The sequence below is a fragment of the Leuciscus leuciscus genome, assembly GCF_965113295.1.
Source record: "Leuciscus leuciscus genome assembly, chromosome: 1".
NCBI lineage: Eukaryota > Metazoa > Chordata > Actinopteri > Cypriniformes > Leuciscidae > Leuciscus > Leuciscus leuciscus.
The window spans coordinates 28550645-28576562 of NC_138725.1; the positions used below are offsets into that span (position 1 = coordinate 28550645).

Consider the following 25918-nt stretch of genomic DNA (forward strand, 5'->3'; position numbering starts at 1 on the left):
GTGTTTCTCTTTTCTTCAATGATTCTGCTTATTAACAGCAGGTGTTCATCACTAATGCTCAACAATCACTTACATATTCTCTTAATTATCTCACTGCAACACTGTCTCAGTGTTACTTTTTACTCTTTGTAGTGTGGATTTCCCTGTGGTGTTGAAAGGGTTAACAGTGTAAGATAAAAAGACACACCCACAACATGTATTTTAACAGTAATAAACTGTAAGTTATGAAACAGGTTTATACTGGCAACACTGTTGCCAGTAGTTTACTGTAAAATTTCGTTTTTTGGGTCACCATTGTGCAGAAGAGTAGAGCCTGTGCTTCAGTCCAGGAGAAGATCTACAAATATTGATGAAATGCTGCATGTTGCTTTATTTAACAGGCGGTGACTGTGTAGTTGCTGGTCCAGTGGAAATCTCTTTATTTACAAAAGTTTTGTTGTGGTTTCAAATGAAATAAGTTCACAGTAATACTTTGCTCACGTTATTAATGCATTATACATTTTAGTTTAATACATGTAAATGACAGTTGGTCAATTTAAGGTTTCTGCAAGTGAAATTAGTTAACTCGAGTTTTAGTGCATTTTACAGTAACATACTGTAGATTACAGTAAAGAACTGCACAATTAACAGTAAATTACTGGCAACAGTGTTGCCAGTATTTTACTGTAAAAAAAACCGGTAAGGTCTAACAGTGCAGTAAACAAAATGTGAGTTAACCAGGGGGGCAGGGTTTCATATTATTTTGAAGCTTCCCCGGGCACCGCCATTGATTAGCGGACCATCACCTGCTGTTAGCATCCATTGACTCCCATTCATTTTGGCATCACTTTGACAGCAAATAACTTTACATTTGAGGCGTTTAAAGACTCCATTTGTCCATTATTTATTTCTAAAGAAACACAAAAATGTATAAAAGGCCCCATTACCTTGTAGCTTCCGTTATAGCCCCGTAGAAGCAATTTTTGTAAAAATAGGCTAACGATTGCATCATAACCACGCGACTCTCTGTCGCACAGTAGAGAGATTACCGTATGGACAGGAGGAGAAGCTCGCACGCAATCGGGGGGACGTGGAGACAAAATGACAAAATAATTCATCAGAATACCTACTACAAGTTTCTCCTGCTCCTAGCTCATGGACACCTCCTACTCACACTCTCCGTCTCTGCAAGATTCGTAAGGGAATGATTTAGATTTCTCTCGGCACAGCTACTAGAAGACAGACGGGTTGCTCACGTCACATCTACGTCGTCAAGCTCAGTTTGAGTCTGCGCAGTACACTCAGACATCAGGAAGTGAGAGCTTCTAATTGATTTCACTTGTCTCCGTTGAATCCAATGGGGTCGCTGTGTCCAGTTTATATACTGTCTATGGAGTTAACAAAGCAATCGTGTCAGCGTATCATTCATGCTATAAAAGATTAAGATATAGAGGACCTCCAAGAAGATTAGTAGATTATGAAATTCAAAATATATACATTTTGAGGAACTCTTTGGATAAAGAGTGAAATGTTCAATGTTCACTGCTAATGTTTGAATATTTGATTTATATGAAAATATCCAAAGGTGGAAAGGGTTGTAATGTTTAATGTTGTGTTAATTACAAACACTAGGGGGCAGGCAAACAGGGTAAAGTGGTTCTTGATATACTGAAAAGAGGAAGATGTGAGTATATATATATATATATATATATATATATATATATATATATATATATATATATATATATATATATATTGAAATTTCATAATTTCACTCCGCTTTATTGTGCATCTATTTTGTTGCTGAAAGTCTCTAATGTCTTTGTCCTTTACATTATGCCTCATTCCCACAGGAACTGTATCTTGAACTTTTACCTGCACCTGTTGTTCAATAGAGACAGTAAAAGTTGTTTAACCTTTGTATCATGACTGACTCCTCCCGCACATACAGATTTCGTCTTGCTCTCATACAGGCAATGAGGAAAGAAACTCCCAAGAATGACTTCTAAACCTCCACATAAAGGTAACACATTTAATTATAAACACATTATTGTTTATGAATTAGACCATAGTCAGGATAGTGTTTGGATAGTTTTTGACAGAATGATGAGGCTGTGATGGACAGAAGTGGGCCTACAGTGTGTTCAATGGGTTGAACTGTTGTTTAACACTATGCCAATTTAGCTCACAAAACGTCTTTCCAAAAAACTTTCAGTAGACAACTTTTGAATTGTGAAAATGACATGAGATCTAGGAACTCTACAGTCATAAAACAAACTGTAAAGTGTTCATGTAGTGTCAGGCATAATGCGCACCCTTTAGATTTTTTATATTTATTCAAATAAATTTAAGTTTGCTATTGAAGTTAGAAACGTGTATGCCAATGGTGTATGCAACTTTAGAGACGGTCCCTAAATGTGCGAATGTCCAATGTCAAGCCAATTTTACATTTAGTCATTTAGCAGACGCTTTTATCCAAAGCAATTTACAGTTAAACTAACAATAGGAGGACAACAATTATGCAAGTGCTATGACTCTTCCTAGAATAGAATAGAATAGAATGTGTTAGTATTGATCAAGTGTTGATTTTATGCCAGTATATCACAAAACGCTCAGCATGAAACTGCGTGTTAAGTTCATATTCTGAGTCTATCTTCTTGCCTGTAGCCTATATATAGTAGCCTACAGCCTACTTCCCCAATAAGGTGCGAGTTTGGTCTTTTATATCACTGTATTAGTCTATTAAGCTACGTTAAGCGTTTTGTCCCGACGGAAGGGGAATCCTTGAGTATGAGGTATTGAGGGAAACCGATTATAATGGTAGAGAAAGCTGATGACATGTAGGCTACACAGGGAATGTAACAATGAAGTTATTGAATGAAACATAAACACAACTTTTGTGTGTTTATCATCTTTTCCGCATACTGACTCAGATAATACCTGTATTTACATCCTGTTTTCGGTCAAAGTCCACAGTAGTCGATTGTCGAGTTCACGTGCATAGGTTTAGTTACCTATGATCACGCGCGTGAACTCGACAATTGATTACTGTGGACTTCGACCGAAAACAGGATGTAAATACAGGTATGAGCGCTGGCTGAATTATTATCATTTTTATTCATATCTTTCACATCTACTGCAGTCAGATTCACCCATGTTCACTCTAAAGGAATCACTCACATGGCTGGGCACTTGTAATGACACATCAAGGATGTTAAGAGGCTAAAAGCAGGTTTAAAATTTGCCCCATTGAAGTCAACAGGGTGCAAATTTTAAAAAGAGGATAACACGGTGTAGGCAACACCGATTTTTGTCGTTGTTCTCTGTACTGACGGCACTCCAAATTGACAAAAAAATTAGCTCAATGTTAAAATTGATCGGAGTTCTCCTTTAAAGAGCGTGGTAGTAATTTGCGCCTATAGGTGGGTCCACACCGTGTGCACACTCTGTTTATTAAACACACAGCAGCACACAAACATGCCAAATATTAAAATTAAAAGGATTACAAATCAAAAGATTATTATTGTGTACATAAAGATATGGTGGAATCCGGCTTTTCCCGTAGATGATCCATTTACGCTCTGGAGATGCGTTCAGTTTTTCCACTTGCAAATTCCTCCATGTAAATAGTGAATCCGCCATGGCGCGAGCGCAACTGGCTTTTAAAGGGAATGGGAGATGAGACTCTGGTTGGTTTATTTCACATTATATCCAAAACACATCAATTACACTTTAAGAGAATATGGGCAACCCTTTTAGACCATGCTCTGGGCGCCGCGCGCCGACCATTTTTTGCAGAATTGAAGATAAAAGCTCTATATTATGCTATTTAACACAACTGTCTTAACCTGCTTTTAATGATTAAAATCATTGTTTATTTTATTTTTATGTAGTTCAGTAGAGTGGTGAAATCTCTGAATCTCATACAGGATGATGAACAGAGAGATGTCAGAAATCAGAGAATATGATGGATCACAGACAGATTCAAATGATTGCTCATGAACAATTTATCAAATAGAGTCAATAGATTTTAAATGTCATTAAGTACTTCATTTACATGCAGAATCCTCATAATTTAATATGAAACTGACCAAGTAAGAGCAGCTAAAGACATTTAACTTCATCACAGTTTCTTCATTGCATATTCATAGCATAGAAAGTCAAACATAGCTAAATTTTCTGTTTCTTCAAGACAACAAAACAGAAAACCCTAAACTGATTGTATTTTCTAAACTGTTTTCTCAGCATCTCTTTCATAATTCTGTTATAAATCATTTAAAGATGTGATACTGTGCTACTGTGATGAAAGAGTCAAATATAATGCAAGTCTTTTGTTTCATATAGGGATTGATGCCCACAGTCCTTATCGCAGGAGAAAATGGAGTAAAGAACAACCTCCTAAAAGTAAGTCTAGATGAATAGATGAACAAACACATGAAGTGGTGAAGAGAATGTAGAAATTATGGGCAGCTTGACCATTTCAAAGCAGTAGAGATCATTTCAGCCTCAAAAACACCTCCTACTGATGGATAATGTACATTTCGATCAGTGATGTTGGATTAATGTTGGATTAAGTTTAAGATCTTGGCATCATAATGTTACATATGGCATGCATATGTATGATGAGATGATTGTTAACACTGAATGTCTGATTTCTCTCTTTACAGTGACGATTGTTCTGCTGGGGAAGAGCGTGTCAGAAAACAGTCGAGTTGGAAACTTCCTGTTGGGACGAGCAGTGTTTGACAGTGAAGCTCCTCCAGATGTTGTCGAGAGAGTCGGAGGAAGACTGAAAGACAGACGTGTGATCGTCATCAACAGTCCTCAGCTGCTCCAGACAAACATCTCAGATCATCAGATCACACAGAAAGTGAGAGAGTGTGTGTATCTGTCTGATCCAGGACCTCATGTGATCGTTCTGCTCCTCAAACATGATCAGTGTTCAACAGAAGATCAAGAGTGTGTGGAGAAGGTGCTGGACTCTTTCTCTGAGCAGGTTTATCAACACACCATGGTTCTCACCACACAAGAGCCGACTGAAACCAATGACACCCTACAGAAAATTATTCAGAAATGCTTCAACAGACACTTCAGTCTTCAGGGAAGAAGATCTCCTGATGATCTTCTGCAGATGTTTGAGGAGATTGAGCAAATGAATGATGGACTGCACCTGGTTTGTGCTGAAGCTTCACAGTATTTCTCAATGAAGCAACAGGCCAAAAGACGTGAGTGTGATGATATTTGATGTTTCTAGTGATAAATTAACAGTTTTTAAATGTTCTTCTTCAATCAGTTTCAGAGGGAGAGAAGCTGAATCTGGTTGTGTGTGGGAGTGACGGCACATTAAAATCCTCCATATCAGAGCTGATCCTGCAACAGAAAGAAAGAAGATCAGACGTGGAGCTTCATGGTCGTGTGCTCAGTCTGGTGGAGCTTCCAGCTCTGTTCAACACTCGGCTCTCAGAGGAGGAAATGATGCGTCAGACTCTCCGCTGTGTGTCTCTATGTGATCCTGGAGTTCATGTTTTCCTCCTCATTATTCCCGATCCACTCAATAATGAAGACAACGCAGAAATGGAGGAGATCCAGAGGATCTTCAGCTCAAGAATCAACAAATATATCATGATCCTCATAATGCAGAATTCAGATCATCAGAAAGCAGAACTCAATGAAGAAACACAGACTGTTATTGAGAGTTTTGGAGGACGACATCATTTCTTTGGTCCCACCACACAAGTGTCCATGTTGATGGAAAACGTTGAGCAGATGCTTGAAGAAAACAGAGGAGGGTTTTTCTCCACAGAGACATTTCTGGAGGCACAGATGAAAAAACTGATGAAATATGAAGAGATGAAGAAGAAAATTAATTCACTAGAGACACTTTTACTGTCACAAGGTAATGACCTGAAAATCAGTTTATGTCTCAATCAGTGGAACTAGAAAAAATACAAAACATTCAATTTTAAATTTACAATGAAATTTTATAGCATAGTTTTACTGTATACCGGTAATAGTGTTTTATACCTTTGTATTTTTAAACAGCACTACAACAACATTAAACATTCTACATTCTAAAATAAATAAAAAATTACAAAATGTAAAATTCAAATATTCAAACATTCTGATTGTTCACAGACACGCCAAAATCAGAATCAGAATGAGCTTTATTTGCCAAGTGTGCGCAGACACACAAGGAATTTGTTGTGGTTTCCAGGAGCTCTGGGTACAAACATACACACATACATACAGATATCATCATACAGAGAATGTATCTGTTCCCCGAATTAGGAAATACAAAAACCTCCCAAACCCATTTAAGGGTAACAATTGTATTGATGTTCAACAAATAAAAAAGAGATATAATACAGATCAACAAAATGATAAAGCTAAGGTTGCTGAATACTCGATCCCTTACTTCAAAAGCACTCATGATATGATTACAGATTATAACCTATATGTGCTGTGTTTGACAGAAACCTGGCTAAAACCAGACGATTACATTACTTTAAATGAGTCCACCGCCCCAAGATTACTGTTATAAACATGAGCCTCATCTGAAAGGCAAAGGGGGAGGTGTTGCTGTAATTTATAGTAATATCTTCAGAATTACTGAGAAGTCTTGTTTTAAATATAATTATTTTGAAGTGTTGGTGCTTAATGTAACACTATCTCGTGTAAATGATAAATCACATTTGAGAATTGTGTTGGCTACTGTATACAGGCCACCAGGGCACCATACAGACTTTATCAAATAATTTGCTGATTTGCTATCAGAGTTAGTATTGGCTGCAGATAAAAGCCTAATTGTTGGTGATTTTAATATACATGTACATAACAAAAAAGATGCATTGGGATAGGCATTTAACGACATTCTTAACACTATTGGAGTTAGACAACACGTGTCAGGACCTACTCATTGTGCTGTCACGATGTTAGATTTTTCACACCACGGTTATTGTGGCCAAAAGAATTCACGATATCGATATATCGCGATATCTATAGAATCTATTTCGGGTAGTTATCAGTCAAATTCATTTTTACTTTGTTTATATAGTTTTTCTTTTTTACCCAACAAACATAAGGATACTGATAGACAAGGCACATGCATTTTTTACTTCTTGCGTACTCAATCTATGGCAAATTCTTGTGAAAGAAGACAAGCATGTGAAGTTTATCTGGTTTCAAACTGAAGCAAACCACTGTCTGAAGGTTTCCTGAAGAACTGAAAAGCTCTTAAACCTATTGTTGCACCGGCACCAATAAAGTCATGCAGATAGCAGATTTAAAAAAAAAAAAATCAAGTGCAAATGCAAATACAAAAATAAGATGAGTAAAGAAAACGGGGTTCTTAATTTTAATAATCCCCCTTTATTAATATATGAACACAGAAACCCCCTGTTAACAGTTAATGTCACGTTTCCCATTCCATGACTAGTAAAATAATAGCCGCGTCGCATCTATGACAACTCGAGATATCGCACACCACGCACGTCTCAGTTTATGGCCAGCAATATCATTGTTTAAGGACATTATGGAATTGAGATAATGTCTGTACTATGTTATGATTACACTGTACAATTAAATAATAGTTGCTGAGTCTGTGATCTGAACACTTTACCTCAGAGCGTCCGTTAACTGAATGAATTGAGAATATCACCTGAAAATCCGATAACATCAGCAATTTTCATTCAAGCAGCTGATTTCTGTAAATTAATGTAAAATTAAATGTATATTGCAGCACAGGGTGAAATCATTTACGATGGTTTGAGACAAATATGTAAATTTAATATAAAACGATGTAAATGACGCTCTGTGTCGCGGCAGGATTTTGAACATGGTCCTGAGCCGTTGCTGGGCGTCGCAGCCGCCGGTGTGTGTACACTCATAGAGAATGTGTTCGAATTTTAAAGACGTGGCGCTGCGCTTCTCGTCTGGTGTGCGACCACCTTTAAGGTGCTGTTTTCTTTGAAGCCGAAGAACTCTGTTCTTAATACTGGCGAGCTTACTTTTTTCGGGTGTGGACAGAGTGTTCCACTCTAGCTGCGCGGGCGCGGACGAGCACTACCGTCGTCTTCTTATTTGACAGGTGTCAGCGGGTGCAATACTGTCACCTGAGAGGTCAACCAGGTACTGGCGCTGGAGTATTTACGTATCATGTTATCATAAGAGTCCTATTCATTTTAAACATTGTGGTTATCGCCAATACCGGTATATTGTCACACTCTAAATTAACACGATGTCGATATTTCATGCTTTGAATATTACGATTATCGTCAACACCGGTATATTGCGACACCCCTAGTTGTAATCATACTCTATATCTAATATTATCACATGGAATCAATGTTGATGCCATTGAAATTCTGCAGCAGAGCGATGACATCTCAGATCATTATTTTGTCTTGTGTAAACTTCATTTAGCCAAGGCTGCAAAGCCGACTCTGTGTTACCAATATGTTAGACCTATCACTTCTGCCACTAAAGATTGCTTTATTAATAATATTCCTGATCAGTTTCATCATCTAAGCATCCCGGGTAACTTAGAAGAACTCGATATCGCTTTTCCAGCACTTTAGACACAGTTTCTCCATGGCGCTTAAAGAAGATTAAAGAAAATAGTCCAACGCCGTGGTACAACGAGCACACTTGGCGCCTTAAGAGAGCAGCCAGAAAAATGGAGTGCAACTGGAAGAAAACAAAACTAGAGTTTTTTTTGCATTTCATGGAAAGAGAGCTCGATTGCATACAGAGAGGCCTTAAAAGCTGCTAGATCTGCTTATTTTTCAACCCTATTAGAAGAAAATAAACAAAACCCTAGGTATTTATTTGAAACAGTGACTAAATTAACGAAAAATAAAGCTTCAACCCCAGACGTTTCCCAGCAGCACAGGAGTAATGACTTTGTGAATTTCTTTACTTACAAGATAAATAATATTAGGGAGAAAATGATAACTATGCAACCGTCTACTACAGTATCGCATCAGGAAGTGCATTGTAGTCTCCTTGAGGAAATTTTTTATTTATTCATTGCTATAGGAGAGGAAGAATTTTCTAAACTCATTAAATCATCTAAATCGACAAAAATGTATGTTAGACCCTATACTGAATACCGAATACCGAATAAACTATTAAAAGAGATGCTTCCAGAGGTCATATATCCAGACAGAAGGGTCAGACACACAGATGCAGGTAATGATAGTTTATTTTGAACAACCAGATGAGTGATCGGCAGTGCTGGTGAAGGTAAGTGGGTGAGTAGAATATCCAGACGATATAGACTTGAATGACTCAGTTCGTTTTCTTGTAGAAGGAGATCGGATGGAGACACACATGGATGAAGCAGACTCGGGAGAACACACTGGAGATGAGGAACAACGATGAAGACTTGGAGAGACAACAAGGAGACAGGTAAACAGCTTTGGAGTCCTAGAGGTAAGCACAGCGTTAGCGTCTTGATGCAAACGATACCGGACAATGACTGAGAGTGAGGCTTAAGTGCTGGAGGTAATTGCGTGCAGGTGTGTGTGATCAGTACTCAGGAGAGAGAGTGCGCTGTGATTGAGTGAGGGGGGAGTCTGGCGTGATTGTGACATTACCCCCCCCTCCACGGCCCGCTCCTGAGGGCCGTGGACCCCGACGTCGTGGTGGTCGACCTCTACCCCGGGGTGCGGGTCTCTCTGGATGAGTGGCGTGAAACTGTTCGAGCAGGTTAGGATCAAGTATATCGTCTCTAGGTACCCATGAGCGTTCCTCGGGACCGTAGCCCTCCCAGTCCACGAGATACTCTAGGAGACCACCACGGGGCCGGAAGTCCAAGATATCATGAACCTAGTAGGTGGCCCCGTCCTCTAGGATGAGTGGAAGGGGAGGTTCTGCGGCTGTGCCAGGATCTGTGGAAACAGAAACAGAGGGATGATGTGGTTTCAATAAGGAGACGTGGAAGGTAGGATGAATCCTGTACTGTGGTGGCAGTTGGAGTTGATAAGTGACAGGGTTGATCTGCTTCACGATGGTGAAGGGGCCAATGAACCTGGGACTCAGCTTTCGGCAAGGCAGACATAGTCTGATGTCCCTGGTGGACGGTCGGAGCGGCGAAGGTCGGCTGTCATTCTACGTCTACGCAGTGCCCGTTGCAGATGGTGGTGAGCTGAGTCCCAAACCCTCTCGCTCTCTCGGAACCAGTAGTCGACGGCAGGAACATCCGATGGCTCCCCAGACCAGGGGAACAATGGGGGTTGGTAACCGAGCACGCACTGGAAGGGAGTGAGTCCAGTGGTATGTTGCCGCAGGGAGTTCTGTGCGTACTCGGCCCAACCCAAGAACTGGTTCCAAGAGTTCTGGTGGCTGTGACAGAAGGTACGGAGGAAACGTCCGATCTCCTGTATCTTCCTTTCTGCTTTCCCGTTCGACTGCGGATGGTAACCAGAGGAGAGGCTGACGGTCACACCTAGGAGCGAGAAGAACACCTTCCATACTCTGGAGATGAATTGAGGCCCTCTATCTGACACAATGTCTTCGGGAATTCCGTAAACTCTGAAAATCTGGTTGAACATCAGCTCAGCAGTCTGTATGGCGGTGGGAAGTCCTTTCAGGGGAATTAGACGGCATGACTTGGATAATCTGTCGATGATTACAAGGATGCACTATGCAGGTACAGTTATCGGAAGCAGGTAAGTCAGTTATGAAATCGACTCCTAGGTGTGACATGGGTCTGTTGGGAACGGGCAGTGGGAGAAGTTTTCCAGAGGGAAGATGACGAGGGCTCTTCGAGATGGCGCAATCCTTGCAACCTCTCACGTACCTTCTGATGTCCGCTGCCATGTTAGGCCACCAGAAGCGTTCTTTTAGCAGCAAGAGGGTCTCATTGACCCCTGGGTGGCCAGTGCCCAGCGACGTGTGGGAAGTGTGGATGAGAGGAGTGCGCCGTGTCCGGGTGATGTAGAGCAAACTTGGTGGGCAACCCGGCGGAGTGTTGGTGAAGACATTGGAGGAGGGCAGGGTTTCTTCAGACTAGGTGATGGGACTTACAAAGAGGTTTTCAGGCAGGATGTTCTTGCTCTTCTGTTCTCTCTTCAGGACTATGGAGACGGGATAGAGTATCCGCTTTAATATTTTTGGAACGAGGGAGGTAGGAGATGGTAAAGCGGAAATGGGTAAAGAACAATCCCATCTGGCCTGTCGTGTATTTAATCTTTTGGCGTCTCTGAGGTACTGTAGATTCTTGTGATCTGTCAACACGACGAATGGATGTTGTGCGCCCTCCAACCAATGTCTCCACTCCTCAAGTGCCAGCTTGACGGCTAACAGCTCCCTGTTGCCGATGTCGTAATTGACTTCCGCCGGGTTGAGTTTGCGGGAGAAGAAGGTGCATGGATGGAGTCTACTTGGGTTCCCCTGCTTCTCTAAGGAAGCGGATGATGAGCTCGTTCCTTCCTATCGCACGGCTGCACGTCGGCTCAGCGAACGCTGCAATAGCCGCAACGTAAACTTTGAGCGTGGAAGCCCAAGACCTGCCCTTGTCCAACAGATCTTGAAGGAAGGAAAAGCACCCACGAAACCCCACACGTGTGTGGGTCCAGGCTCTTTGTAGCGCACCATTTGGAGAACACTGATCATTTAGACGCGTAGAGCCTTCTTGTAGAAGGAGCTCTAGACTGTGTGATCGTGACGACCCCTTTTGACAAAGCAACGGGTATCCGTTGATTATCCACGCATGCAGAGACCAGCGCTCTGGATGGGGATGCCAAATTGATCCACTGGCCTGAGAGAGAAGATCTCTCCTCACCGGGATCGGCCATGGGGCTATGTGCGACAGCCTCACCAGGGTACCAGGTTTGGTTCTCCCATCGCGGGGCTATGAGGAACACTGAGTGGCGCATTTCCCTGATCCTCTTGATTACCTGTGGTAACAGCGAGATCGGAGCGAAAGCATACAGCGGGCGGCTGGGCCAGGTTTGGGCCAGCGCGTCCTCGCTCTTTGAGAGAAATCTCGGTCAATAAGCGTTGTCTTTCGACGCAAAAAGGTCGACTTCCGCTTTGCTGAAGAGGCGCCATAGTAACTGGACTGTTTGAGGGTGCAGGGACCATTCTCCCGGGGGAATGTTGTCCCTGGACAGTCTGTCTGGGCCGACATTCCTGTGGCCCGGTATATGCGAGGCTCTCAGCGAGCGCAATGAGTGATGGGCCCACACGAGAAGGCGTTCTGTCAGTTTGCAGAGGTTTCTGGATCTGACACCGCCCTGGTGATTCACGTAGGACACCACAGACATGTTGTCCGAGCGGACTAGAACATGGTGGCCCCGTATGTGTGGGAGGAAACGCTTCAGTGCGTTTTCGACCGCTATCATCTCCAGACAGTTTATATGAAGGCATTTCTCCTGGTCTGACCACAGGCCAAAAAACGGTTTGCCTTCGAAAAGAGCGCCCCAACCCAAGTTGGAGGTGTCTGTCGAGATAACTTTCTGGTGCGAGACGGCTCCCATTGTCACTCCCCACTGGTACCAGTCAGCCGCTAACCAGGGTCTCAGTGCTGAAACGCAGCTCTGAGTCACTCTGATTCGGATGCAGCCGGACGCCCAGGCTCGGTGAGGCACTCGAGCGTTCAACCAGCGTTGCAGCGGGCGCATACGCAGTAGACCCAGCTGAAGCATAGGGTGGTCCTTATTTTTAAAGTCTCCAATTGTCATGCTCTTAACCCTTCAAATTGTTCCTTTATATAAGAAAATACAGCATGCCAATTTTTATGGCAGTAACATAATAATTACTGGTAGCTCAATAGCTTTAAACTTTCTGAGATTTTGATGATTTTTGTAAAAACAGATCATTTGAATTGGTATTGTACCTGGCTTGTAAAATTCCAAAAAAATCTCCATAAAAGCATCTAATGCATCATATATTCCTAAATATGTATTTTAGATACATATCTCAGTTTACTTATTGTAGAAACTAAATCCAAATTAATCCATCCATGACCCGGTTTAGCAGATTTACCTTTCCTGGTGGAATCAATACATATTTCTATTGATGATCACCTTGGTTATTGTTTGGGTTTAGAGCACATTTTTTGGTTTAAAAAATTACATTACGTTCCTTGAAATTGACCCGGAACTTTGGCCGAATCATGCAGATTATCAGGAGGCACAGGCAACCATACATGCAATGAAAGTAGTCAATGATCACGCCGAGAGAGGAGTGGCTCTGATTCAAGAATACAATGGCTATCTCACACACTCTGAAGAACAATTGGCGTTTCTCCTTCATGTGGTGGAAGATCACCGACGGATCTATCCAGACTGCAAAAAGTCAACACTAGCTGCTGAGCATCAGAAATGAGGGATTGTTGAAAACTTTGTGCTTTTTTTTAGATTGTTGTCATTGTTGTCATGTCAGTGTTGCTCTGATTTCAATAAAATGTAGTTCATTTGCAGCAACTTTTAATATTACTTGCATATCACAATAACGCCGCACAGCTTAACATAGGCAATCTTCCACATGATTGAGCTACCTCTAAATATCTTTTTTTGTCAACATGTTTGCATATTTCAAATTTTGAAGTTAAAAGGAACAGTTTAAGAGGTTAAGACACTAACATTTTGCAAAAAAAAATAAAAATTGGACTTGATAAGGACCACCCTACTGAAGCACTGCTGCAGCTGATGCCATACAACCCAGCATCCTCTGAAATGTTTTTAGAGGTGCGACACTGCCTTTCTGGAAAGACGCGGCCAGGCGTTGAACACGGCACGCACGCTGTGTCAACAGCCGGGCCGTCATTGCCACAGAGTCCAGTTCTATACCCAGAAAAGAAGCTGACTGACTGGGCAGTAATGAGCTCTTGGTCCAGTTGACCGTGAGACCCAGGCTTTCCAGATGGCCGAGAAGCACTGTTCTGTGAGAAATAAGTTCTTCCTCTGACTGTGCTAGAATCAGCCAATCGTCCAAATAGTTCAAAATCCGCATGCCCTGAGTCCTCAGGGGAGCGAGAGCCGTGTCCATGCACTTTGTGAATGTATGGGGTGCTAAAGACAGGCCGAACGGCAGGACGGTGTATTGATATACCTGACCGTCGAAGGCGAATCTCAAGAATGGCCTGTGACGGGGTATTATCTGAATCTGAAAGTAAGCGTCTTTCAGATAGAGGGAAATAAACCAGTCCCCCGGCGAATTTGCGCAAGGATCTGTCTGGTTGTGAGCATTTTGAACGGTCTTCTCATAAGAGCTTTGTTCAAATATCTCAGATCTAGAATCGGTCTGAGAGTTCCGTCCTTCTTGGGCACGAGGAAATAATGGCTGTAAAAGCCTGACTCGCTCAGAGAAGGCGGTACTGGTTCTATGGCCCCTTTGCACAGAAGTTTAGCTATTTCTGCACGAAGTAGGTGTGCTACTTCCCCATTCACTCTCATCTCGGTTCCTGCCCGAAAGCATGCCTTTGACATGCCTGGAATAGCTTCTCATGCTTTTGCATGTGTGTCTAGGGGCACAATGGTCTCTGGGTTCCGATCGCCGCATTCTGCGGGCTCGAGAACCTGAATCGGAGGCGCGGGCGCAGTGTGCGCGCTCTTGGTGCTCGAATACGGCAGCTCGCAGACAGTGATGGCTGGCCGTTTTACACATGATGTCCCGGTGACTTTGGACGGGGAGCATATTGTGCGAGGAACGGGGCACGAGAGCGGCACCGGGGGGAAAATGTTAGGCGCAGTAGTTCCGCATCCACGCCGGCCCGAGTACGGCCGGACTCCTGGACTGACGAGGAGGCAGAGTGGTGAGAACCGGACCATTCCTCGCTGTCAGAGACCAGGATAGAGCAGCTGTCAGCAGCGGCGTCCTCGTCCACTTCATCCGCTTCATCCCCTGAGGCGGCGGCGGCGCGGGCGGGAGCCGGCGGCTGCGCGTCCAAGAGGGGGGGCGGAGAAGGCGAGAAAGAGGCTCGAAGGAAGCGCCACAACGGTCTCCGGTGGCCTCTGGGAGCGGCGCTTCTTCCTGCGCGGCCCAGCAGAGACAGGCGGAGTGACAGCTTCGTCATTAAAAGCTTCAAGTCGAGCCCGCAGGGTCGACATTGAAAGCTCCTCGCACTCAGGGCAGCTGCCCGTAGAGAGAGCGGTGGCTGCGTCCTCTCGGCCCAGACAGAGAGCGCAGATCAGATGGCGGTCTCCGGCGGACCTCCTCCGGCGGTCTCCGCAGCGGCGAACACACACAGCAGAAAAAGGATATTGTCGCCGGATAGCTCAACAGGCACGGATGGCTGAAGGCGGCGAAGACGGCCGGCTTCCTCAGACGCTTCCCAGGCTTGCTGGTTGCTTGCTTCAACGGCGGCGGCTTCTCAAGATCCAGCGATGCAAAGAGCTTTGCTGAAGAGATGAAAATCAGAGTTCAGCCTGTTGAGCCCGTCTTTATATATGCTAAGCCACACCCATTCTGGTGGGCTGTGATGCGTAGAGGGCGCAACGTCACGCAGGGCTCACCGATAGGCTGCAGCAGTTGCCGCAGGTCAGCCAATGAGCATGCTTATACAGCCTGCTATGGTCTGCTGGCTGCCGCACTGCGTTGACAATATATACAAAATTAAGGATACATTTTTGGCTTCAGATCTCGAGAAAAGATGACTTTACCCGTAGCATAAGCAACTTACGCAATACGAGAGAACCTCTCGTAAGAGAAATAATTTTTTTAATTCTGTAAAAGTTCAATAGTGTAAACAAGATTTCATTTCATTCACATTTAATTTCATTCTGTTTGTTTTCAGTTGTGTTGAAATAGTTCTGCTCTAGATTCTGACTTCACAATAATTTACAATAATTTACTACATGTACCTCTGAAGCTTAAAGTTCAGTTGTTCATGTTTTGCTCAGTCTGTGAACAGCATCTGTGTGCATTACACAATAAACACTGAAACAGAAGCTGAACTCAGATGAAGAATGTCAACATACAACAACTTACACTATTTCTAAATGTAAAGCTTTATGTATTTTAATCTTCATTTCATATTCTTATGCCTTTGTGCGAATGACAAATAGACTTGAAGTTTCATTAGTTTCTCAACCCTGTTGCTGGAATGAAATGTTGTATTCCTCCCTCATGAAGCACACCTGATTAAACTCCTCAGCTCGTTAAATGGCAGTGTTAGATGGGGGAAACATCTAAAATCATGGAAAATTCAGAACATTTGCAACCCTTGCAAAATTATAAATGTTAAACTTTATTTGGAGGATTTGATATGAAATGTGATTTTATTTTACTGTAATATCATATGTTAACTATGGTTAACTGTTCCGTGTGTTACTTTTTTTCTTTTGTGTTATTTCTTTCTAGGCTGTGGAAGAGAAATGGAGGGAGCAAATATGTTGTTCAATCAGCATTTAAATTTGGTCCTACTGGGAAAAACAAGAGCTGGGAAGAGTGCATCAGGAAACACAATACTGGGGCGACAAGCTTTCATCTCAAAGAAAAGCTCTAAATCTTATACACAAGATGTTGCTGGTGAATCTGGAACTGTTGATGGGTTTCCAGTCACTGTTTATGACACACCAGGATTATTTAACACACACACGAGTGATGAAGAGATTCAGCAGATGATAAATGAAAAGGTTTTGCAGAAGTGTGAATCAGGTCGCTGTGTGTTTCTGCTGGTCATCAAAGCTGATAGTTTCACTGAAGAAGAGATAAAAACTGTTGAGAAGATTGAGGAGCTGCTGGGACAAAAATGCTTGGAGAAAACCTGGATTCTCTTCACCAGAGGAGACGAACTAGAGGAAGAAAACATCACTATTAAAGAGTTCATTAATCTGTCTGAACCACTGAATAAACTCGTTCAGAAATATGATCAGAGATACCATGTGTTCAACAACAAGAAAAGAGGACCTAATGGACAAGTTCAAGAGCTGCTTACAAAAATACTTAGGACATACATTGACACAATGGGTGAGTTTTTTACACCAACTAAATTGTAAATATTCGGAACTTTTGGGGAGCCCTATTTTAATTATCTGAAACGCAAGTATCAAACGCGAAATGCAAGTACTCAAAATGTATGAGTACAGTAATTCATACAATTATTTTAAAACTTTCATGTAATAACAATGTGAACACTTTTATTAGTATAAATTTAGCTTTTAAAAGCTAATCTGCTAACATTCTAATTTGTTAACATATTAGCAATAGTATGTTCTACAGAAGCACTTGCTGTATGAGCGCAATAATATAAAGGGATTATTTGCTCTCAAATCAAGCTACATGAACCACTTGATCAAGCTGCATGTCACCATGATGGTAATTAAAGCCAATATTAACAGAAATTCTTCTAAATTAGCATGACAAAACATTAATCACTACTAAATCTCACACTTAACATTAATCTTACACAAAAAACAAACAAACATTATATTACACTTAATTTTAGCATTTACTCTCCCTTTCGAGTGCCTTTGGCAAAGCATGCTGGGAAATAGACATCCCAGCCGTTTCAGTTAAACTTAAGTTTGTCTAAATTAAAATAAATAATTTCATAAAACTCAAAACAATGAAACCGTTCAGTTTACTTAAAATATATCAGTTCTGTGAACTTGAAAGAAAAAGAAAGTGCTAAATACTCATACAAGTTAATTTGACTGAACTAATTAGTTGAATTTTAGTTTGTCCTACTCAAACCAACTAATTATTTTGAGCGTTAGGATTTACAGTGTAGCTTGATCGGGTAGTAACTGGTTTGCAGCTGCCATTGATGCGACCAAGGTTACCCAGCCGATGTGTCGCATCACCTGTTGCTGGGACCAGAGCCACCGTTATAAACTGCAAGTAATAAAACAGGTATATCCTGGCAACACTGTTGCTGTCACGAGACTGCTCCAAGACACGGACGTGAGATCCAAATGCAGCTTTATTTTAAGTAATCCAGAATCAGAATCAAACACAAGCAGAGGGTCAAGCACAGGAAGGCAGTCCAAACAAACAAACAAACAAAACAGGCAGGGGTCAGAGGCAAAAGAGTAATCCAGGGAACAGGGCAATAAATCCAAAAACCAAGAGACATGAAACCAGGGAGAATGCTCGGAATTGCAGTGTGACACTAAAACAAGTCTTCACAGTGAGTGATAGGGTGAACCAGGCTTATATGGGGTGAACTAAACAAGATAATGAGACACAGGTGAATGTGATAATGAGTGCTGATGAGTCCAGGCAGAGAATTATGGGAGATGTAGTTTGTGAGTGAAACATGATAGTCTGGTGTGGAGTGCCCTCTGGTGGCTCTCAAGGGCACTCCAGCTGGTGACCATTACAGTTGCCAGTAGTTTACTGTAAAATTTAGTTTTTTTGGGTCACCATTGTGCTGAAGAGTAGAGCCTATGCTTCTAGAAACATTGATGATATGCTACATGTTGCTTTATTTAACATTTATTATTATTATTATTATTATTTAACAGGCACTGACTGTGTATTTGCTATGGAAATCTCTTTATTTTCAATATTTTTTTTAGTGATCTCAAATGAAATAAGTTCACAGTAATACTTTGCTCACATTATTAGTGCATTATAAATTTTAGTTAATACATTTAAATGACAGTTGGTCAATTTATAGTGTCTCGTAGCCAGACTGATGGCAGAAGGTCTGGACTCTATCGCAGCTTTAATTGGATCGCCCAAGAGGAAGTTTGACTGAAATGTAACGCAACCAATCACAGTTCGTTTTGTTCCCGTCATGTTAAAGTGCATGATAATATAATGTCGATATCCCTAAAATAACATACCAACATAAATCCAATAAATTATTCATTCAAGAATGTTGTGCAGGTTTACTTCAACAATGGAGCCGCGAACTTCACATACTTTTGAAAATCCAGCATTTAGTTGATCCTGGTAATCGCTCATTGTCACAGTTGTAAACACAACGGCTTTCTTCTTCCAAGAGGGGTTTTGGCATCACTGTATTTGTTTCTAGGCGGACCAATAAAGAACGTGAAACACACGTCTTCCGGACAGCTGATAGAATTCAACATCAATCAGATCGTGACTTCGAAACTCCTGAAATGTTTCTAGAAAAGTGTGCCATATGCATCAGACGTTCAGCCAACGGTCCATGGGCGTTACGATCGGAGGCTGAGTCTAGTCAATTTAAGGCAGTCGGTTTTAGCAAGTGAAATTAGTTAACTTGAGTTTTAATTTTGTGCATTTTTACAGTAACATACTGTAGATTACAGTAAAGAACTGTACAATTAACAGTAAATAACTGGCAACAGTGTTGCCAGTATTTTACTGTAAGGACACTAGCTCAAATGAAGGGGATATATTTTAATAGCTGATCATGAATATGATCACGTATCGCATACAGGTTAAATAGGCAAAAATAGATCAATTGTATATTTCAATAATTAATTACAACGAATTATATTTAATCATTAATAGATCATCAAATTGTATATATGAATAATCAATCACAACGAATTATAATTGATCATTAGTATATCAATAGTCTAGAATAGATAAATTCTCAGGATAACCTTTAATGGAATTAATTTGTTATCGAATAATCTGTTCGTCCAGCGAACGGATCGCACAATCGTTTATCAACTCTCAAGAAAAGTTATCATTTTATAGACTCTCACGAAAAGGCTATTTTTCTGGCCACGAAAAATAACTTTTCTGTTCTATAAAAACACTAGTTAAAGAATCGACAAATGTAAAGCTTGTAGCTTGGATCAAACATTTAAGGGACTTCGTAATGTGAGCAGCAGACAGAGCCAACCAAGAATATAATGGGTTTTAATAAATGAAACTACGAATACATGACTACATGTGACTACAGTTAAACACGGAAGGGGCAAACAATTTTAACGCATTAAAGGCTTGATAAAGCTAATACTTGCATAGAGTTCTCTTTGTGTTTCTGAGGAAAGAAGGCGCACGTGTCGGCCTTCCGAGCTGGGCGTGCTCTCTCGTCTCTTCTGGGGCGCGCAGAGTCGCGGGTAGTTTAAAAGTCCATTGAAAGTGAAGTTACCACAGAAATACTTCAGGCTAAGTTCAGTTCACTCGTAGGTGGAAATGAACAAAGGAGAATATGAAAAACAAAGACAAAAGACTAAAACTAAAGCTAAAAATGAAACCGAAGTGAAGAAAACTGAAGATGCAGAACTGAAGTGAGTAACTGAAGTGGGGAGAAACTGCATGTCCCGGTCTCTTAAGGAACCCAGATGTCCTGTTGCCTGGTTCGAAAATATGTGGAATAAGGGCTGCTTCCGACTAAAAGTTTTTTTCTAGTCGACTAGTAGGCTAGTTGTTCATTTAAGTCATTTGTGGACAAATTGCCCCTTTATATTAATTTAATTACTTATAGCCTACAGGATAATGAGCGTTTACGTAATATAGCCGCACTCAAGCGCACAACCGCACGCATAAAGCTTGCCACAAAGAACCGGTAAAAGTAATGATTATGAATGCGTCTAAATGTGTCTAAATACGCTGTGAATGTGCATTATACGCTGAGTTTCGGTTCATTTATGAGACGAACTCCAGTTCACTCGCCGGCGCCTCCATGTTGTGATTCTGCTATATTTAATTCTTATCTATTAAATCCAGGCAATTGGTTCATGAAACATTGATTAAAATTAAGATATAATTAATACAAAACGAAATTAAATTTAAAGAAAGGCAGCTGTTCTGTTTGAGGTCTCTGTGAAAGTTTTAAAGCAGTCTTTTAGTGCCGTTTTCAGAGCGCTCATGCACGTCCATACCCGAGAACTGACACGTTGTTTTTTCCCTCATAAATGCGAACACGAAAAATAAAATAAAATGAATATTATAATGTTTTTTTGTTGGGTCAGACAATGATTACCAAATTTCTCTCTCATATTGCTCCTCATAACCATTGAAAACGGTAAAAAAATTGGAACCAAAAGTCAAATTAAGTTTAAAAGTGGTGGATACAAAATGACTCATGAGCCCGAAATCGACGCCTATGGATGTGCTACTACTGTATTTAAGCACTGTATCACACAAGTTGCAACTTACATCTGTGTCATTCTTTTTGGCGAAATGGTCCCACACACTACTTTTCTTTGCACGCTTCATCCTGTCGTCTGCCCTGGCTCTAACCTTGAGTGTTTTAGCCTGTAGCCTTTACTTTTCGCAAACCTTGTGAGCGCGCGAACCCAAACGCTGTGACCTTGCGCCAAATGTTTTTATTGGTTTATTAAGTACAAACAGGCCAGTTATGAAAAATTGAGTGTGAGGGATTTGTTCACTTCACACAAAAAGATCTTGGAATGAGATGGCTAACTGTAGTAGCGTTTAGTCCACTGTCTATTATAGCCTAATTTAGAGATCACTTTTTTTTTTTTTTTTTTTTGACTACCGACAACTTTGATCGGTTAACGTTGATACGGTCAACCATCGGTTAACATCCCTAGTCGTAATTCAGCAGTTGATATGTACAAAAATAATGCATATTATTGTAACTTGTCGTCGAGATTCGACTCATTTGGGCCTAGACGATTACGATGACATTTTTACAAGACAGTGACACAGAGCTACATTTATATGTAGAATTATACACGTTTAGGGTTCACTTAAAACTACTAGAAACTCATAAACTAAGCTGCATGAGCAGGGGACATGGAATATGTTGTATACAATATTTAAACTCTTATATTCTGTTTTTTCGGTATAAGTCTTTGTGTGTGTGCGTTTGTGTGTGTGTGTGTGAGATGGCTTCGTAGTCCCCAGGGTTGAATCTGCGTGTGTGGAGCACACAGTGGGGGCTTGGAATTCCTTTGATGCGGCCAAAGTGAGAGAGAGGAGTATACGATTGTCTCTGGAGAGGATCGCAGAGTCGTAAATGGTGTCAGAAAACAATCTAATCCCAGCCATGTTGGCACCAGGCCAGTCATTTAGATTGCAGAGAGTCCTGATTTACATTCATGAGTTCAGAGTGTAAAAGCTTTGGATTTCAGAAGGAATGTGCATTATTTGTGTTCAGATTAAACAACCCATGATTTATCCAGACGCTACATTACTGTAAAAAAAAAAAAAGAAAGAAGCCTGGTCTAAGGTCTAACAATGTAGAGAAAAACGTTAAAAACAAAGAAAAAAAAGCAGAGGCTCAGATCTTTATTTTGATATATTGCATGTTCAGATATTCATACAACAACATTTTCTGGCAGCCATGGAAGTTTGGTGAAATTCATGAAAAATGCTGGTGCTGGCTGGCAACTTTTTTCAAAAAAATGCTGGCAGGGAGAATTAATAAAAATGAATTGCAATGAGTGTGTGTTGTGGTAATAAATGTAATAGTATAGTTTTTATTTTATTTTGTTATTTATTTTGTTTCTTTTTTATGCAATAGAAGTTGCAGAGACACTGAAGGACAGAGACACAAAAAATGCTGAACCAGACACTCTAGTCTCCAGTCTCTCATCCAGACGGATTGTTCTTCTGGGTAAAACTGGTGTTGGGAAGAGTGCAGCTGGAAACACAATACTGGGACTGGGAGATTTTGAATCTGTGATGAGAATGAATGCGGTAACCCATGAATCCTCAGATGCTTACGCCACTGTTTCAGGCAGATCTGTGTCTGTAGTTGATACTCCTGGATTCTTTGACACACAGATGGACCCTGTAGAGTTGATGACAAAGATCATGGTAAGTCTTTATTTATCCAGACCTGGACCGCACGCTTTTCTCATTGTGTTCAGAGCAGATGACAGATTCACTGATCGTGAGCAGCAGATTCCTCAGATGATTGAGATTATGTTTGGAGAAGAAGTGCTAAATTACTCCATCATTCTCTTCACTCATGGAGATCATCTAGATGGAGAGTCTGTCGAGGAACTCATTGAGGAGAACAGTGCATTAAGAGATCTAGTTGATCAGTGTGGAGGCAGATTTCACGTCTTCAACAATAGAGATGTGAATAACAGAGATCAGGTGAATGATCTACTGCAGAAGATTGACACAATGATAGAGCAGAATGGAGGAGGACACTACAGTAATCAGATGCTTGAAGATGCTGAGAGACTCAAACGACAGGAAAGAGAGCGGAGAAAGAGAGAGAAAGAGCAAAGAAAACAACAAATAGAGAAACAAATACAAAAGGAGATTGAGAGAGTGATGAAGGAGTTAGAGGAGTTAGAGGAGAGAAAACAACAAAAAAAGGAATGTGTCTGTAGTTGAAACTCCTGGATTCTTTCACACATAGAAACCAGAACAGTTTATAACAGAGATAGCGAGAAGTGTATTTAGCCTTTATTTTTAGGGGCCAAGCCCCAAAGGGGATAGCCCCTATTGTATCTGTTAGTTTTCTTCTTCTTATTTTTCCCGAATGGGAGTCAATGGCAGCCCTATCAACGGAACATAGGAAAATGATGAAATTTGGCACACTTTTAGTGATGGTAATGAATAGTAATTGGAACAATTTTTGAGTCTCTAGGATCAACTCTATAGCGCCACCACCAGTTCAAAATTTCAACATTGAAATGGTTATAACTTTTGAACCCTTTGATCTAGAAAAAAATGAATCTTAGTACACCTGAATCCACTCATCATGGTGATCGCAATCAATATCTTACATTAAGACTCCGCCCATTACAGTAGTGGCCATTTTGAAAAGTACAGTGTTCAGTTTTTTTCGCTACTCCTTCAAAATTTGTCCAATTTTGTCCAAACATATGCTCAAATGATCTTTGGACTGATCTGCACAGAAGTGAGTGGACAGATTTTTTTTATTCATCTTTGTTCTAAAGTTATGATGTCGCAAACTTAACAAGGTCGACCCAAAATTGATTCAGAAGCTATAGCTCGGACAAACTTTGATCAATCAAAACGAAAATTGGTACACTTCATCGGAGCCATGACCTGAGGTTCCATGCCAAAGTTGGGAACAGCGCCACCTACAGGTCATGAGATCTGTAAAATGGCTATTTTGGTCAACTTTTGAACAGTTTGTCAGAAAATCATAAATGTGGTATCTATGGATTCCTTGCGTCATCCCGAATCCATTGGATGAACCATGTGTCCGCCATTTAGAATTTTGTCAAAAATTGCAATATCTTTGAAACTATTTGACATATCAGCACAAAATTTGGTAGGGATGATTGACACCATGTCCTGAAAGTACCTGAGGAGATTGAACACAGCACCACCTAGTGAATAACAGAGAGCAGGAGAATGATCTACTGAAGAAGATTGACACAATGATAGAGCAGAATGGAGGAGGACACTACAGTAATCAGATGATTGAAATAACTTGAAAATAACTTGAATTTTATATTAATAGTAAGAAATTGTAATATGTAAATGAATGCTGTTGTATTTCAGTATTGGTTTTGTTTGTCCAGATATTCTGTACATTGTAATGCACTATTTGTCTTTGTGATATTCTGTAATATAATAAAACAATTTTGACTCAAATCAGTATTTCATGCATCTATTAATCTACTCGGTAATTGTTTATCTAAAAAGTACATTAACCCTCTGGGGTCTGAGCGGTTTTCTGGGCCCTGGAGGTGTTCTGACATGCTCTGACATTTGTGCTTATTTCTGTTACTTGTGACATTTTCATGGCTAAAGTCTGATTACACTGTATTTAGCACAAACTCTGCTACAATAATATATCAGCAGCATGTATGTAAAAGTTTGTAGTTTTGAGATAATGACATTTATGCGTGGTTTGTAAAAAAAAAAAAATTGTCACTGAAATAAGGCCATGAAACCCATACTGATTATTTCTTCACAAGACTTTTGAAAATTGTACCACATGGCCTAGAATATTTGCTTCAAAACTATGTGTAAATCATCCTGACTGCTCATTCAGATAAGCCAATATATTGATTTAAAATTTGTAAGACGTGTTTTGTGTAAGAAAGCTTTATGCGAGTAAATGATTGAATCATTGAATCATGAATCATTAATATGTATGTCTTTCACACCTGAGAAAGACAAAGACCCTCCCCCTAATGGCCCTATTAGGAGCGATCAGGCCCTGTCATTCTGAGCAACCTTGCACAAAGAATGAGGAGATTTAAAAAAGAATGGCTTTTAGATTGTTTGGATTTATTTACAACACAACATAATCCAAAGATAAACAACAAATGACAAAAAAAGCACATTATTGAAAACAATGATCCAAAGACAGAGACCTTTGTGCAATTCCTGAAACATAGTACATACCTTTCATTTCCAAGGTGTTTGATTTTCACTTTACCATGTTCATGTACAGAGACTCATGTGAATGTTGAAGTCAGCAGGACTCTTGCTTCTGGGCCCTGTATATATATTAAAAAAAAAGTGAACATATACTGATATCAAGAGAAACTAAAGGGATGCACGATTTTGGGAATAGACTTGATTTTTCTGGTTAAAATTTCTTTTTAAAATTCACAGAATACACACACACACACACACACACACACACACACACACACACACACACACACAAATGTTTCCAACAATATATAATGAACAGGATTGTTGTGCCTTGTAGGCATAGGCTAGCGCAGTGCTGCATAAAATAATAATAACAATAAATTAAATCTTCCAAAAGATTTCAGTAACAACTACGCTAGAGAAAAATATATTGATTACAATATAAAAACATGAAGCCTATTGTTTGGTGCGTTTTGCTTTTCAAATGCACAGCGCGCTCCAAAATATGAAATATTCAAACGCAGTGCGCGCTCCAAAATATGATACATTATGGTTACCATATTATACATATCTACGTTTGAGCAGATATCCACAAACACAGCAACGGTTCAACTGCAATGTGAAATTTATGCAACAATAACATAAACTAATAATTAAGAATTTCTTACCTTACATCTTTCTTGTCTTCAAATCGCGTTCTTCTTCTTCTGAGGTAAATCCAATGTAAGCTCACGGCGTGTCTTCCAAACTCGACGAAAAGCAGAGACTTTGGTGAAGTTTGGTGCTTTGTTTTTGAGGTAACGAGCGCGTT

At 40.6% G+C, this 25918-nt stretch overlaps 1 protein-coding gene across 2 annotated transcripts; it reads left to right on the top strand.

The window, feature by feature from the left end:
* Positions 1-1920: 1920 nt before the first annotated feature.
* LOC309498331 (uncharacterized protein) lies at positions 1921-24361 on the top strand. Of its 2 annotated transcripts, none has more exons than XM_082169036.1 (6): positions 1921-2002; positions 4324-4383; positions 4647-5204; positions 5279-5875; positions 16288-16896; positions 22310-24361. In XM_082169036.1, exons 1-6 carry the CDS (start codon positions 1978-1980, stop codon positions 23134-23136), a joined length of 2676 nt encoding a protein of 891 aa, XP_082025162.1. In that variant the 5' UTR covers positions 1921-1977; the 3' UTR covers positions 23137-24361. The 2 variants fall into 2 exon arrangements, with proteins under 2 accessions (XP_082025162.1, XP_082025161.1); XM_082169035.1 differs by having other exon boundaries at positions 1922-2002; positions 5273-5875.
* Positions 24362-25918: the final 1557 nt, after the last annotated feature.